General features: G+C 33.7%; 1 protein-coding gene and 1 pseudogene across 1 annotated transcript; both read right to left on the bottom strand.

The window, feature by feature from the left end:
• Nucleotides 1-5,052: 5,052 nt before the first annotated feature.
• LOC106799038 (AT-hook motif nuclear-localized protein 19-like) lies at nt 5,053-5,562 on the bottom strand (annotated as a pseudogene).
• Nucleotides 5,563-11,207: 5,645 nt separating this feature from the next.
• LOC100792208 (uncharacterized RNA-binding protein C17H9.04c) lies at nt 11,208-13,331 on the bottom strand. Its single transcript, XM_003527106.5, has 4 exons — nt 13,181-13,331; nt 12,278-12,620; nt 11,539-11,609; nt 11,208-11,420 (listed from the first exon to the last, which is right to left on the bottom strand). The coding sequence occupies exons 2-4, from the start codon at nt 12,613-12,615 to the stop codon at nt 11,407-11,409; spliced, it is 423 nt and encodes a 140-aa protein (XP_003527154.1). The 5' UTR covers nt 12,616-12,620; nt 13,181-13,331; the 3' UTR covers nt 11,208-11,406.
• Between the last annotated feature and the right edge of the window lie 1,646 nt (nt 13,332-14,977).

The raw sequence follows: 14,977 nt of genomic DNA, 5'->3' as shown, positions 1-14,977 counted from the left end.
TGAGGGAGTGACAAGTGTACCGATTCAGTGTTTTTGTTGGGTCCCGCAAGTGACTAACCTCAAATGCCGGAAACAAATATGGTACCGCACTACCGCACGGGCTATAAATATTTTTATTTTTATAATATTTTAAAAATAATTTATTTTTATAGTATTACTTTATTGTTTTTATTATTACTAATGATGTGGCGTCCACGTCGTGCTTGTGTTTATATTTTTATTTTAAATTTAATAATAATAATATTTTTATAATATATCAAAATGTAATGTTAATTTTGGTTTAATATTTATTTTCTTCTAATTTTTACTTTTTGGTGGTAAGATGTTAACTAAATTTGAAAATTTGTATGTTTATATTTTTATTGTATTATCACATTTTATAATGTGTTTTTTATCCGTAAGAATTGAATAAAGTACCACATGATTTATAAGTACTCACATATTTTATTTAACCAATTTTTTATACAAATGGTTTACGATGAGATAGGTTGCTAAATTAGTATTCGATTAGGTGTTCCTTCTTTCATCTAACATGATTACAAATATTTTAGTCTCATTACATAATTTAATAGGCATCATGTATAGAAAGTAGTTCTCTTTGTTTTCTCACTATTATACATCATTGTATAAATATAATAGTAATAAGTAAGCAACGTAATTTTCCTCTTGTACTAGCTAAAGGATAATAAGGTAATATCCCTCTTGTACTAGCTAAAGGATAATAAGGTAATTTTCCTCCAAATAATTTCTATGCTCCATGGTATCCTCTTCAATATTTGTCTATTTGATTCTCCGAAGGGTGGAGTGCCTGCTAAAGGCTCTTCAATGTTTAAGTCAGAGATCAATGCTAAGTAATAAATGAGAATCAAAAGTGTTTTTACTTCAAGAGTCTCATTATACATACCACAATGGGCACTGGAGCATGATTACCTCTTTAGGTAATTTGTCTTTAATCATTATAATGATGTTTAACCACTCATATAATCTTGATCATGATTTATCCATGTTGAGTTTACTCTTTTATGGAGGACATGATTGTTTGACTGGCCAAATGCACATTTAGGTATCTGGTCAACCAAAAGGTTGAGGTCTATATTGGTCTCATCATCTGACATTCATGTATTAGGGAGTATTCAAACACACATGTGACTAGGTGTTTAAGGTTGTCTTTTAGTGGATTGTGAAGGACACTCATCTACTCAACCAGTTGAGTATCTAAGGTCTATACTTATTCTGAGGTATGATATTTTTTTATTAGGTTAGTCGAATACCCATCCAGTATATACATATGTGTAACGACCCGCCTTGTCGTTATGACATCACTACTTTAAATCGTGTAAATTTCAATTTTTAAATAAAAACTCCATTAATTTACTTATGAAAAATAAGAGTAAATTTTTCGTATTATACATTCACCAAACAATGCACAATTACTTAAATGTATGTATGTATGTATATATATATATATATATATATATATATATATATATATGGATATATTAACTCAGTACACATCATTCACATAACGGAAAGTAAATTAATTCATACATATAATTAAATTTGTAATTTGCATCCTCAATTAAAAAAAATTATAGAACTAATTATGGAGGAGTTGATTAACAAAATGCAACTCTCTCCCGAAATAATCATAATGTCATCATGTCGGCTTGGCGACTCCACAAAAGAATCTCACTTCATGTACTCTACTATTGTCCATCTATTTCCACGAATGAAGGTTCACGATAGGTACCAACCACACGGTACAAAAGTTGCAAGGGTGAGTTATTATAAAAGAAATTAACACAAAAATCAAATGACCATGATTAGTAAGAAAACATTAACAAATACCAATATCATACACAAACATCCATTAATCCAACATACACTCAACAAATAGTCATTAGCCTTCCGCAATTCCAATCAATGATGCTCAGTATGATGCATGCATCTAACCTCAACTCTCAAATGCAATGTGGTACCATTTGTCGGGAAATAGCCTAAGTGTGTCTAATAACGATTGTCAAATCATTCAAAACAAATAAAACTAGGAAATTATGTAGCACGTGATTAACTTAGGTCGAACTCAGAAAAATGATTCAATATGGTTCCTACATTCATTCATTTATAAATAGAAAGGGTGAAATTTCATCAAACAAGTTGTAGGCAATTGTAAAAGAATGCGAAAAATACAAAAAGAAAAACAGAGTTCAAGAAACATAACAAAACAAGAATAGAATACAATTCAAGTTTAAAAGCATCAATACAATTCATCAAACCAATGCAAATAGAATTATCACAATTACTACAAATGATGTTCAATGTGAAAGTTCACTCAAATGCATTAGAGAAAGTTCAATCGAATCAATCTCTAAATTGTTTGAAATCACAAATTAGAGTGGACAATCATCCAAACAATTTGTGATTAATTTTTGAAATTAGGAAATGAATCCATAACCTAATCCATTTTCAATCCTAAACATAATCATAATCATGAAAAACGAAAATAGGATTGAAGAGAAAGAACATTCACAAAGAGTAGAAAAACCAAACCAGAACTCAAATCCAGTCTTGCTTGGAGTGGATCCTTTGATTGATAAATTGTTTAGCCCTCTATGATCATCACCATTGGAGAAATCATGAAATTTTTGTAAGATAATGGTGGAACAAAAGTGAAAAGATGAAGACGAATAAAGAATAATTGAGAGAAAAAGAGAGAAAAGAGAAGAGAGAAAACTTGCACAACAAGTTTTGTACAAAAATGAAGTTCTAGTGTAGTTCTTTCTCCAAAATGAAGTTCAGTCACTAACTAACTAATTAATACCAATATATAAAGTGTTAGTAACTAACTAACTATCTACCTAACTAAACTAATTACAAAAAACAAAAGTCTAAACTCGCAGCCCAATTATTCAAGTGCAGAGATTCTGACTTCCAAGCTTAATTTGACCCTCAAGATGGCTGAATTGGCCAAAGCTTATTCGTAACAAAATTGAAGATTTTTTCTCATCTTTCTAGGGACTACTCACACGATCCATTTGGAGTTCTATAGTATCCTCTAGGCCCGCACAAGGCAGATAAGTCAAGTAAGCACAAAATCTAAAATTTAGCTACAATTCTCAATTAAGCTCGATCATTTGCCTTAGATCAAAACTGAGTTAAGAAGAAAAAATAAGGGTGAAAGAGATGTCAATTGAGCTAAAAAGAATAGAAAAATATTAAACTAAAAATGCTCAATCAGTGTCCACGTGACACTCTCACTTAGGAAAATTAGGCAGCAAGTGTCGAGGTCACCCTATCATGCCAGACAACTCCCCCCCCCCCCTCCCTATGGTCAGCCTAAATCTCAAGGAAGTTCCAAATCGAGTGACATGCCCTCAAGTACAAGTATTTCCCCTTATGAGAAACTACAATTACTTACTGACAAAGTTTATATTATTTCCATGCAATATGAAGTATGAAACATGGTCACCATCAATGCATTGGTCGTGGATAATTAAATATTCTAAGCCATCCCCCTCTAGAGATGCTTAAAACTCTTTAACCACTCTATTTCCTCCACCAGGGATATTCATCATGGTCATTGCACCCCGTGTACATACACAACATACATCATCACAATGACATTTTCAACATCAACAACATTTAATCTCAATGTCATTATCAACATCAACATCATCTCATCTCAATGTCATTTTCAACATCAACATCATCTCTCTCGATGACATTACCAACATCAACATCATCTCATTCCAATATTATCATCAATAATAACATCAACTCATGTCACATTATCATCAATAACAACAACATTCTCATATCAATATTATCACCAATAACAACATCATTCTTTATCAATATTATCATCAATAACAACATCACCTCACATAAATGTTATCATCGATAACAACATCATCAACAATCACATCCCATAAATACATACATATAAATTTCATGCCTAAGATTCACACTTCTCAGGTCTTCAAACAACATAAGTCTAATACAACAACAATCAATAATATCATGAGACTGATATTTTAGGGGAAAATTCTAAATTAAAAAGTAGAACTATGGTTTACAAAACAAACTCGCGTGCCTAATTAAAATTTAATAAAGGAGTAAATAAAAGAATAAATATGAAATTTTGAGCAGAGTCTCCTCTATAATTAAGACTTTTTCCAAAACTTTCAATTGCTACAACAACAACATGATTCACAATTTCATTCATCAATAACAAATATATCACATCCCATTAGTTAAAAACACAATTTTTCTTAAAAACCAACATGCAACAAGGACAACCATACATCCCCAAAGTTGGGTTCCCTGACCTCAACTATGGTATCAAAGCGGTAAACCAAAATAAACTCCCTTCACTTATCGTGAGCTCTCCGTCAACTCCTCTTTGCGTCGCTCAGAGACCTCTCTCCTTCACGTTCTTTGATCCAAACACATAGTTCTATATACCAAATTGAAGGCAAATTAGTATAGATTTCAAAAACAAGGTTAATAATAACATTTGGAGTCAAATGCCCCTATCAAAATAAAAAAGGGCTAAAGGGTGTTTTGGGTTCTACTACAACGAGGCGTCATTTTGAAATTTTGATCATGCCAATGTGACCGGGGTTCAGCAAAGGTCATGAAAATAAAATCAATTTTATAAAATGAAAACTTTTACAACGTCTCATTTTCAAGGATTTTTCAAAGTGTATAAATATCCTATTACAGTACCCAAAATACAAAAGATACTAAGAGAAGCTTAAACTAACTAAGAGTATGTTTGGATTGAGTAATTTAACTAGGTAATGTATTTTTTATAGGGAATTAAATTCTTTTTTATTAAAAGTAACTGTTTGGATATTTTAGTAAAAGGAATTCAAAATTTTAGAATTTTAAGAAGGATTTTAGTCAGTTGAAAGAATAGAATTTCAAATTCTATCTCCAAGAGAGTGAATTTGGAATTTTTGCAAACCTCTGCCTCAAAACCCTAACCACCCTCCCAATCTCCTCCTCCTCCTCCGTCGTCGTCGTTGTGTTGTTCCTGATCAGCATCCTCTAAAATGTAGTCGCCATTACCAATATGGGGCCCGCCGCCACGAGTGGGCCCACCACTTCGCCACTGATGATCTGCCCCTAGCCTCCGGCGAGGTAGATGGTGAGCCCGGTGCCATCGGGAGGGGGCGGCCCAGCGAGAAAGGAGCCGGTGAGGGAGAGGATGTCGAAGTGACCGTGGAGCGCCATGACGACATCGAGTGACGTGGGTTGTCGGTGATTGGCGTTGACGATGGTTCTGCTACCGCTGAGAATGGAAACCCCGCGTTGGCACCTCCAAGCGAACTACGCCACGTAGTCGACAATGTCGGCTCCGATGGCAATCTCCATGACGTGGTTCCATAGCGCGTTAGGGCTGTCTCGGGTGACGAGTATCGGCGGTTTCGGCTTGTTTCTGGAGCCTGGTGGACATCCCTTAGGGCAGCGCATGGTGGCGATGTCAATAGCTCCCTCTCTTGGCTCGTGGCTGTTTTCTCTGTCCTCATCTTCAATTTTTGTTGAAGAGAGAGGTTGTATCCAAACACAAAATTTTAAAAATAAAGGAATTTAAATTGAAGCATTTGAAATTCTTAGAATTTAAAATTCTTTAGAATTTTAAATTGTCTCATCCTAACACACCCTAAGAGAAATGTATAGAAGACAAGATTACCTCAGAGAAACTATGAAAGAAATATTGAGAGCTTGTTTCTCTACCAAATCCTTGAGGTGGATTCAGAGGATTCTGCTTTGATTAAGACGTTCCTCTCCGTGTGGTGGTCCAATGACAAGAAATGGTGGCTCATGGTGGCCACCGGTGGTCATGGGTGGTGGAGGAGGAGTTTCTAGGGTGGTTTGGCAAAGTTTTGAGAGACAGAGGCATGAAAATCGTATTTTTCACATTGAAGAACATATTTATAATCTACAGATCTCGCTTAGCGAGCTTGTCTCATTATGCGAGAATCCACTTTTGGTGCTAAGCGTGACTTTTTATGCTGAGCACAATTTCTATTATGCTTAGTGTGATCAATTTCTATAGCGTTGAACGCGACATTTTTGCGCCAAGCGCAATTCCCTCTCAGGTTGGAATTGCGCTTAATGCACTTCTTGCGCTAAGAGAGATGTCAAAAGTTATCATTTTTGAAATCCCAACAGTCAAAACGTGAAAACCTGGGTGGTGGACCTACAATCAAAATTTGAAGGTGATCCAATGGTTAGAGAATCCGAGATCGTGGTTTTACCTGAACAAGTTTAGGTAAAACTTGAAATCTCATAATTTTGACTTAAGTCAATAAAATTCCACATAACTAAACATCCACATCAAGAAAATCACACATGGCTAATTCACACAATACCTCAACTCATACAAGTCAATCATATAATCAAATAGCCCGAGAAATACATTTAAACATCGATTTAAAGTTAACAAAATTTCAGGGCGTTACAACTCTTCCACCCTTTTAGAAATTCCGTCCCCGAAATTTACTTGACTCAAACAAGGTTGAATAAGCTTCTCACATCTGACTCTCTAGTTCCAACGTGGTGTTTTCTCTTGATGCACTTCCTCCGATCACCTTGACCAATGGAATCTCCTTCCCTCTTAGGTGCTTTGTTCGCCTATCTTTGATCCTCAAAGGCAATGTTCCATATGTCAAGTTCTTCTTCACTTGTACGTCATCCAATTTGATCACACGAGATGGATCATGGATATACTCACGAAGTTGAGACACATGAAAGACAATGTGAAGGTTAGAAAGAGACAGGGGTAATGCAATTTGGTATGCCCACAGTACCGACTTTTTTTAGAATTTGGAAAGGACAGATAAAATGAGGTATGAGTTATTGGGATTTCAATGCTCGACCAACTCCAGTCCACAAAGTGACTCTCAAGAATACATGATCACTAACCTCGAACTCCAAGTCTTTCCTCCTCTTGTCCTGATAGCTTTTCTACCTACTCTGAGCAGCCCTCATCCTTTCTTGGATCAAATTGACCTTCTTAGTGATTTGTTGTACCATTTCGGGTCCTAAGGTGATATTTTCTCTAGGCTCTAGCCAGCATAGGGGTGTCCTACACCTTCTACCAGATAGAGCTTCGTAGAAAGCCATGCCAATGGTAGAGTGAAAACTAATGTTATAAGTGAACTCTATCAACGACAAAAAACTTTCCCAACTCCACTTTTGTTCTAAAACACACGCCCTCAAAAGGTCCTTCAACAACTTAATGGTCCGTTCAGTCTAACCGTCATTCTGAGGGTGATAGGTTGAACTTAGTTTAAGCTTAGTTCCCAATGCTTTGTTCAGACTCTCCCAAAATCTAGAGGTAAACCTAGGATCTCTATCAAACACTATGCTAGATGGCACACCATGTAATCTGACAATCTCACTAATATACAGGGAGGTCAACTTCTCTAAGGAAAATTTGATATTAATGGGAATAAAGTGAGCAAACTTGGTCAGTATGTCAAAATAACCCAGATAGAATCTAAACCTCTAGGTTCCTAGGTAGTCCTACAACAAAATCCATGGAAATACTGTCCCACTTCCACTAGGGTATCTCCAAGGGTTGTAACTTACCTGAAGGTCTCTGATCTTCTATCTTAGCCTTCTAACAGACTAAACATGCCCACACAAACTTATTAACCTCTCTCTTCAAGTTGGGCCACCAAAATATTATCTTCAGATCTTGATACATCTTGGTAGCACCAGGGTGGATGCTCAGGTTGTTCCTATGTGCTTCCTCTAAGACATCTTCCTAAGTCTGGGCACATTGGGAACACAAATCCTATCTTGAAGTCTCAAGACTCCATCCAATCCCACATTGAAACTACTATCTCTCCCTAACTTTATAGCTTCTAATTGAGTCCTTAGAAGAAAAGGATCACTCTTCTACCCCTCTCTGAGCGCAATTCCTATTGCACTGAGCACGACATTTCGTGTTGAGCACAATTCCTTCTAAGTTTGGAACTACACTTAGTGTGCTTCTCACGCTATGTGAGATGCCAAATATTGTAATTTTTCAAATCCTAATGGTCAAAACGTGAAAACTTGGATTATGAACCTACAGTCCAAATTTGTAGGTGATCCAATGGTTAACGAATATGAGATCATGGTTTTATCGAAATAGGTTTAGGTAAAACTTGAAATCTTATAATTTTGACTTAAGTCAATAAAACTCCACATAACTCAACATCCACATCAAGCAAATCACACATGGCTAATTCACGCAATACCTCAACTCATCCAAGTCAATCACATAATCAAATAACACAAGAAATACATTTAAACATCGATTTACAGTTAGCGAAATTTCAGGGCGTTACAATATGCACCCTGATGCCTTGAAGGATGCCAAGGATAAAAAGGCTTTTAGTGTAACATTGTGATCTTTATAATTTCTAATTAAGTGGTTTTAATTAAATTGTAAGAGTAATTAAATTTAACTTAAGTGTTTGTAATTAATTAATTATGAGGTGATGGTTTATGGTGTTTATACCAATGTTTATGCTTAAGCCATGTTTTATGTGTGCTTAGTTGGTTTTTAGATTGTTCGGGCCTAGGTAAGTAGGGCTTGAGTGATGAGTATGAGGTGAGTGAGCTCGGAGAGTTGTGGGATGCAAAAAGAGGGAGCAAGAAAATTCATAAACCTTCCAAAAACCCTTGCATAATCTGAACCAACCTCATAAACATACATTCTTGCTTCTTTCTTCTTCCCCAAGATGGCTCTTTTTTTTGGAAGCTTGGATCCTTGATTTACCTTATTCCAGAGAACACCTTTCTTACTCCTTTTTGTTGTTTAGGTTTGTGTACAAAGGTAGGAATCCTCTTCTCTATCCATTTGAAGTTTCTTTTTTGTTTTCCTTCATAGAGCACCCATGGGGGTTCATGAAAGGGCTCATTTTTTTGGGTTTTAATGTTTATATTTGTTGATAGGTTCTGGGTGGTGACCTTCTATGTGATGACTGTGTGGTCATGGGAAATATCTGATCTTGGATCCAAAACCTTCTCCTTTTTCATTTCTTCCTCTCAAAGTTTGTTTTTTCGGCTTATTAGGTAAGGGAAGCTGACATTGTTCTTAATTTTTTATGTCTTGTGATCTATTAGAATGGTTATTGTGTATTGCGTTGGTGGTTGATGTTGAGATGTGATTTTGAGATTTGTATGTTGATTTGATGACATGAATGGATATAAATGAAGTTTGATCTTCATGTTTATTTATGACTAAAAGAGTCGTTTGGGTGTGCAAGAATCAAAGTGTCTCTTTATGAGAGTCACTAATCTGATAGGATCTAACAATCCAAACGTAGGCTAGATCCTTAGGCTTATGTGGGCCTTAGTGCATGATTACCTCTTTAGGTATTTTGTCTTTAATCATTATAATGATGTTTAATCATTCATATAATCTTGACCATGATTTATCCATGTCGAGTTTACTCTTTATTGAGTATTTGATTATTCGGGTGGCCAAATGCATATCCGGGCATCCGACCAACCAAAAGGTCAAGGTCTATATTTGTCTTGCCATCTGACATTTATGTTCTAGGAAGTATTCAGACACTCTGGTGGCTAGATGTCTGAGATTGTCTTTTAGTGGGTTGTGAAGGACACTCAACTATTCCACTAGTCGAAAATTTGACATCTCTACTTATATGATTATTTTTTAATCAAGGAGGGGGTATCCGACTATTTCATCAGCCAAATAACCATCCAGTATAATTACTAATAATATCAATATCTATTCTTCTAAAATTTAGCATCTCCTTGATATGGATAGCCAGAAACGAAATACTGGAAAATAATAAGAGTAAAATAAGAGCATCCGACATATGGACATAAATGATGGTCCTGCACTTCGGATCCCTTCACTATGCGGGGGAACTAGTTCACTAAAAGTGGGGTTGTCCTTGCTTAACATCTTCAAAGCATAACATGCACGACCTCAGAATATTTTGAAAGCCAAGTAACAGGAAACAGTTAAATTAAAAAGAAAGAACGCATGCGTGCCATCTGGCTCACAACATTAACTTGAAATTGCAATTATTAAGTCAATAAACTAAAGCCATATAATGATAGTGAAGGTGTTCCCCCCCCCCCGCTAATTTTGGATTATAACAAGGAATCGTGAATGTACTCATTCTCCACAAAAAAAAAAAAAAAACAGTGAAAGAATTTATTTCATATTTGACTTAGAGAGCTCTCTACTTTTCAATAGTGAATCAGGTTATCATCCATTTAGTTATTTTCATGCTTAGTGTTTTTCGTGCTTTTGAAGTAAACTGCCACTTGTTTTTGTACTCGTTTTGATTTCGCATGTAAATTTGAGTATCGTTGTTGGACGTATTGCTTATGGCAATCCACTACATGGGTCTGTATTCTCCTCTGATCCAAGAGTAAGGTACTCTTTTAGTTAAACTTTTTCATAAATAATTATAGAAGAATAAAATAAATTGAATTGTTACCGCATTTCGGCCTATAAAAATATTAGGTAACGAATTTCTAAAAATTAAACATATAAATATAATTTAAGTTAGGAAAAAGATTAATTTATTTTATATTCTATATAAGAAAAACGACTATACAACTTAAACAACCGATAATATAAAATATTTTTATATAATTACGTTAAAAGACATAAATTATATTAACTTTTAAATAATTACAAAAAAAAAAAGTGTTAGGAGACATGTAATTCTTTAGACCACTCCGACTTGTGTTGTGTGTTCAGTAACATAACTGTTTCCCACCAGCACGCATTCTCTCTCCTCCTCACCTCAAACCTTTCCTTCTATCTCTCACATTCTCTGCCTTCGTTTGTGACATTCACAGGCAAGCATTCATGAGCAGTCGCGGAAGCAAACAATGAATATAAGACTCAGACTGATTATTAACTCAATGGGATACTAAATCACTGAATTAGAGGTCAATCCAATTAGTCATTAATTGATCTATATGACTCGATTTATAATAAATTTATGAATTTTATTATATTTAAGTTATTTATACATATTATATTTGCCATTCTTATATCAACTTATTTTATAGTGAAATGTTGAAGTTTTCTTTTATTAATAAATATTAACGATTAGTATGTTGTGCTAAAGGAAAGATTTGAACTCATGACTTCCTCATCACTCCAAGGGATAAGGAATGCCCAAATTGATAAATAATAAAATAATGACAAATTGATAATATGGATTTCATAACTTTCTTTTCAAAACATCTAGCAGTAAACAAGGAAAGGAAACCCTTTCAAAAGCATGGCCGTGATTCTAACAAAGGACCTTCGTCCATGATTACTCTAGAGCTTAACTAAGGAAAACAAGTTTGCTGAAGAAAAATGTGAAGGAAGAAAGTCATTAGTGGCGGTTGAAATTGCCTCTCTTAGTCTGCGTCACCTGAAATAGAGGTAATAAACGTGTCATGGATATGCTATTGCTACCAACATGTAAAAAGTTTTCAAATAATTATTACAGAAAAACTTGATGAAGGCTAAGCTTAATTAATTATTCTCACCAAAATTTCTTGGTGTTTTGCACTTGAAGCATTCTGTCCTGTTGGCATAGTTATGCACTCCACAGCCAATTCTGATACACAGAAAATAAGTGAAAAAGAATCTAATGTATTTCACATTTCTTATATTGTGTAATATAATAAACAGTAATTTTATGTTGACCAATGACCACCATTTGTATTATTCTTTCTCAATTATTTTCGTGGAGTATGGACACATGGTCCTTACTCTCCCATTTCAGTGTTTTACCAACAAAAATACTGTTCCTCTTTTCTTGTGACCAATGTATTGTGATATGCAAGGTTGAGTACAACTCCCTCTATCTGGGGGGAAGAAAAGGAGGAGTACTAATAATTCAATACATGGAAGAAATGTAGCTTAATTTTGAGGGTAAACTTAGTTGCATGCTTTTGAACTATATTGTTCGGCTTTTATGATAGTAGGACTTGGCAACAGAATGCAGGGTTATTGAGCTAAGAAAATTGTACCAATAGAAAGGAAACTATTTCAGTTCTCTAAGTACATGATGATAACCAACAAGTTATTGGTCTCGGTAAAGTTGGATTCGATTCCCTTAGGCAAAATCTCTAATTTGAGTTGTTGATGAAAAAAATGTAATTGAAAGAAAAGATCTCACAACTAGATTCTCTGGCAGAGATCAATAATCGGAAAAATTAGTAAATACTTCACACCAGTATCATGGTTTAAAAAAAACAATATATGATGATAATGTGAACTGACCTAGTGCAAATCCAGTCACCAGTTTTCCACCCTGGAGGGTAATTGCAATCAGAACCATATCCTCCAGAGCCATCCATGTTTCCCCCAAATCTACAAGAGTAACCATCTTTCAATGCACCACATCTAAAGCAGCTTGATCTGCTGGCAAAGTTGTGAGCTCCACAGTTCATGGCAGTGCAATACCAGTCCCCTGCCAAGGTTTCAGTCGAGTTGTATCTGTAAGTTGTTGGGTCAGGGCCTCCAAATTTAGGGTATGCACAACTTTGGCATGCATCCCTTTTCTTGAAATTTATGTGCTGGCAAGCACCACACATCCAATCTCCTCCAGACCAGCTCATTTTTCCTGTTAAATATATGCATTTGTTGTTGGTTTAAATCATTTCTTGTTAAAGCAAGCAAAGAGATATACCACAAATCTTCTTGTGCATGTGTCCTACAAATCACATGCCAATGAGAAATACTAGCAACACTATTCTTCTAACACATTCTCAATTGTTGGTTAAAATTTATTAAAAATTACAAAATCACGAGTATAACACCTTAAATAAAAAGTGAAACCCATGAAATTTTGTGATTTTTAATCAATTTTAATTAGTAATTAATAAAAAATATGATCAAAATAATATATCAGAAAATGTGTTGCTAATGTTTTGCTTTTAAGTTTTATAAGAAGATCGACATGCAAAGAAATTCATAAAAGTAGTTTGGATAGGGAACTGTAGTCCTAGTGATAGCATACTCTGTCAAGATAACAAGTCTAGCTAGTTTACTACTCTTAATATAAATTTCAATATCATTCAACTGTGTTTTTAAATTGCAGTTGCATAAGTAGTTGCATTGTGGCTGCTATAAGCTGATGTTGTGGCTTAGTGACATGAATTATAAACGCACTAACAAGATTACCTTGTGGAAGAGTAAACGATTATAGAAGTGTGACGCAAGCAAAGGTTTGTTGTTCTTAGAGTAGTAGTTTAAGAACAGCTTGTGAACCAGATGGTGAGTCTAGTGCTTGGGGTGAAGGGATATATATACTAGCCGATGTTAAGAAACATTGTGTGGGGACATGATTTATCAGTTCCCTAGTAATCTAGATATCAAAGAACCATCCTTCTAAAAGCTTAAGCAGTTTATAGACCCTTTATGCTTGAAAGGTAGGGAATATTACTGCAATTTGTGTTGAAATGATCCAACTTGAACTTATTTGTGGCATGTTTTGCTGTAACTTCCTTGTGTGCTACTCCTTTCCGCCAAAAATAATACAATTATCATATTATTTTATACATACAAAAAAATAATAAATAAAAGAAAACAAAAAATAATTTTATAAAATTAATGTTACATCATCCTTAACTCATTTTTATATTTTGTAATTCATACGAATTATAAGTGAAAAAATAAATAATGTTGCATTGAAAAATTAACATGAAAATTATATTAAGACATTTTTTTCCTTACACGATAATTATCAATTATTTTATTTATTAGATTTTAAAAATAATTAATTTAGTTCATAATAATAAATATGTTTTAAATTTATTATTTTTTCAAAATTCGATATCATTATCGTTAATACTCATTTATCTCTCTTCTATATGTGTTATTATTACAATGTCTTTTTTAATCAATGCTATTTTAGACTAAAAATAATTAACATAAGGAAGATAATGTATTGAATTTTATAAGAAAATCCAAACATCACTTTTACTTTGAGTCTTCTAAATAAGATCCGAGGAAGTATAATTATTTAATTTTCAAAAATTTCTTATAAAAATGATAAAAAAATAATAATTTAAGATCTTTGTTGCCGGATTGTTTCTCAAAATAAGTTCAACCAATTATATAACTTTCGTGGAATGCAACTACAAATCATAATTCTATAAATAGATAGATAACTTTCTTGGAATGAGAATGCAATTAGTGTACAAGTTACTTAGAACATCCACGACCGAGCAACTCACTTTAAGGTTCTTAAAGGGATCCCACTATTACAAATCATCCATATTTACTTTTTGTAATTTAAGAACATTATCTCTTTAATCTGACAACTTTACAAATCTTATTAAATGAGTCCTACAAATAAACACAAATCATTGTATTATAACTTTTTCACAAAAATAGAAATATATAAGTCTTACAATTTTTTAAATATGGTGCTTGTATAAATATTTGATCCATGCAGAAAAATATCTAACACACTCTTTCATACACACTTTATTGGTTAAAATATGTTGAATTACATTATAAATAGGGATCGTGTACTTATATACAAGCAACTAATCTCAAAAATTGTGGAACCTACAAATATTAAAAAAGAATCATTCTATTTCTTGAACACCTAATAAGATCCATCTGTCACATTTAATTACTCCAAAATAAGTGTTGTATTTAATTGTAACATTAATTATTTTTTTTTCACTAATACCTCTAATAAATGTCACTTAATTTTTTAATTTAATATTAATCATACTCTATTTCATTTATTTGATGAGATTAATAACTTTTATATATTTATAAGTTTTCATTATGCAGTGTAAAAAAATTTAAAATATATTTATTTTAGTACAGAGGAAGTATATAGTAATTGTTTGATACACCTTGTTTTTCAATACATCAATTGAACTCCTTTAAAGTAACAACTTACTCTAAAAGATAAAGTTAGTAATATCATTTAAGTTAATATTATGTACACACATAATAAAT

Source organism: Glycine max, chromosome 6 (genome assembly GCF_000004515.6).
Source record: "Glycine max cultivar Williams 82 chromosome 6, Glycine_max_v4.0, whole genome shotgun sequence".
Classification (NCBI taxonomy): Eukaryota; Viridiplantae; Streptophyta; class Magnoliopsida; order Fabales; family Fabaceae; genus Glycine; species Glycine max.
The sequence above is the reverse complement of the archived record's forward strand: the minus strand, read 5'-3'. Positions and strand labels throughout refer to the sequence as shown.